The sequence below is a fragment of the Crocodylus porosus genome, unplaced genomic scaffold (assembly GCF_001723895.1).
Source record: "Crocodylus porosus isolate Cpor-Errol unplaced genomic scaffold, CroPor_comp1, whole genome shotgun sequence".
In the NCBI taxonomy this organism is placed as follows: domain Eukaryota; kingdom Metazoa; phylum Chordata; order Crocodylia; family Crocodylidae; genus Crocodylus; species Crocodylus porosus.
Window position 1 is genome coordinate 15,398,088 of NW_017728917.1, and position 1,783 is coordinate 15,399,870.

General features: G+C 74.9%; 1 protein-coding gene across 1 annotated transcript in view; it reads right to left on the reverse strand.

Annotated features, from left to right (window-relative positions):
* The window catches only part of LOC109311384, a 31,532-nt gene that overhangs the window by 13,155 nt on the left and 16,594 nt on the right, over window positions 1-1,783 (reverse strand). Inside the window, exons 40-44 of the mRNA XM_019537001.1 lie at window positions 1,636-1,758; window positions 832-1,547; window positions 601-742; window positions 282-458; window positions 23-154 (exon numbers count right to left, since the gene is read on the reverse strand). Coding sequence (XP_019392546.1) covers window positions 23-154; window positions 282-458; window positions 601-742; window positions 832-1,547; window positions 1,636-1,758 — 1,290 coding nt within the window. The remainder of the gene's footprint in view (window positions 1-22; window positions 155-281; window positions 459-600; window positions 743-831; window positions 1,548-1,635; window positions 1,759-1,783) is intronic.

Consider the following 1,783-nt stretch of genomic DNA (forward strand, 5'->3'; position numbering starts at 1 on the left):
GGCGCTGCAGCTTGCTCTGCGCGTCCCGCAGGAGCCCCTCGGCCTCGCCGCGCAGCTGCTCCGCCCGCGCCCGGGCCTGCAGCAGGCTCCGCGCCTTGCGGTCCACCAGCTCCTGCACCCTCTCGTACTGGGCCCGCAGGTGCCCCTCCAGCTGCTGCGCGCGGCCGCAGGGGCAGGGTCAGAGGGGCAGCCGGGCCGCGCCTGCCCCAGCGCCCTGGCCGGACCCTCTCCTCCCTGCCCCCACCCTGCAAAGGGCCCTGCGAGCAGAGCCCCCTGCCCACCTGCTTGGCCTCCCCGGCGCGGGCGCGCGCGGCCCTGGCTGTGTCCTGGGCCCGCGTGGCCGCCAGGCTGTTGTTGGCCCGCTTCATGCGCAGCACGTCCAGCTGCCCGTCCAGCCGCCCGGCGCGGGCCAGCGCGCCTTGCAGCTGCCGCTCTGCGCTCGCCGTCTGTGCCTGGATCTGCCCGTGGCCGGAGCAGGGACAGCGTCAGCCCGGCACCAGCTGGGCTCTGCCCAGCCGTCCCGGGGAGGCGGTGGCCGTGCCCCTGCCCCGCTGTGGTCCCAACCCCCCCAAGCCAGGAGTGGGCAGCAGCTGCACGTACCTCGCCAAGGGCCTGCTCCGTGTGCCAGATGTCAGCACTGGCGCTGTTGATGGCGCTCGTGGCTGCGCTCTGGGCCTGCCTGGCATCCTCCAGCGCCCGCCGCACCCCCTCAGCCGTGCTCTTCACGCCCTCCGCCCGCGACCTGCAACCAGCACATGTGTGGGCAGCCGCCCCCCGCCCCGCGCGGGGCAGTGCTGAGCTCACCCCCACGGCCGGCGGCCCAGTGCTCACTTGGCGCGGCGCGCATCATGCAGCAGGTGCTCGGCTCGACGCACGTCGCCAGCCGTCTGCTCCAGGATGGCGTCGACGTTGGCCAGGCTGCTGACCCGCTCCTTGATCTCCTCGGCCAGGTGCCGGATCTGGGCAGGCGAGGCCGGGATGGAGAGCTCCAGCACCCGGCTGGCCACCGCCTCGATGCTGTCGGGGTCGGCCCCCTCCTCTGCAGGCAGGGGCAGCGTCGTCAGCACGGACCGTGGGTACGGCGCACGGAGACAGCCCCCCGCCCCATGGCCTCCCCCACCCCGGCACTCACGGTTCAGGAAGCTCTTGATCTGCTGGATGAGCTCCCGCAGCTCCTTGTTGGAGCGCTCCACGCGCGCCCGCGTCTCGTTGGCTTTGTCCAGCGCCGCCTGGGCCCGCAGCCGCGCCTCGTCCGCCTTGCCCTTCGCCAGCGCCACCTGGCACAGCGCGCCGGCACTCAGTGCCTGGCCCCCCCCCTCCCGCCCTGCCCCCCCAGCACGCACCTGGTGGGCCAAGTCGTCCACCTCCCCCAGCGCTCGGCGCAGCTCGTCCTCGGCGTGCCGAGCCCGGTCCAGCGCGTTGTCGGCCGTGGCTGCCGCCCCAGTGCAGCTCAGGCCGCCGCAGTGGCGCCTGCCGTCCTCATCCCGGCAGCCGGCCCCCCCGCAGGGGCTGCTGGAGCAGGGCGCGTCCCCTGGCGCCCCGCACACCTGCACACGTGAGCGAGAGCCGTGCCACGGCTGTGCCCGGTCACCCCGCCCCACGCCCGCCCCAGGCTTTCCCGCAGCCCGGCCCCACCTTCTCGTTGATGCGGTGCAGGTGCAGGGCGCTGGCCTTGGCCTCCAGGTCGATGAGGGCGCGGCGGCTGGCTGCGTTCTTCCGGTTGAAGTCGTCCCGTCCCTGGGTCAGCAGCCGCTCGGCCTGGCGCCGGGTGGCTGCCGAGTCC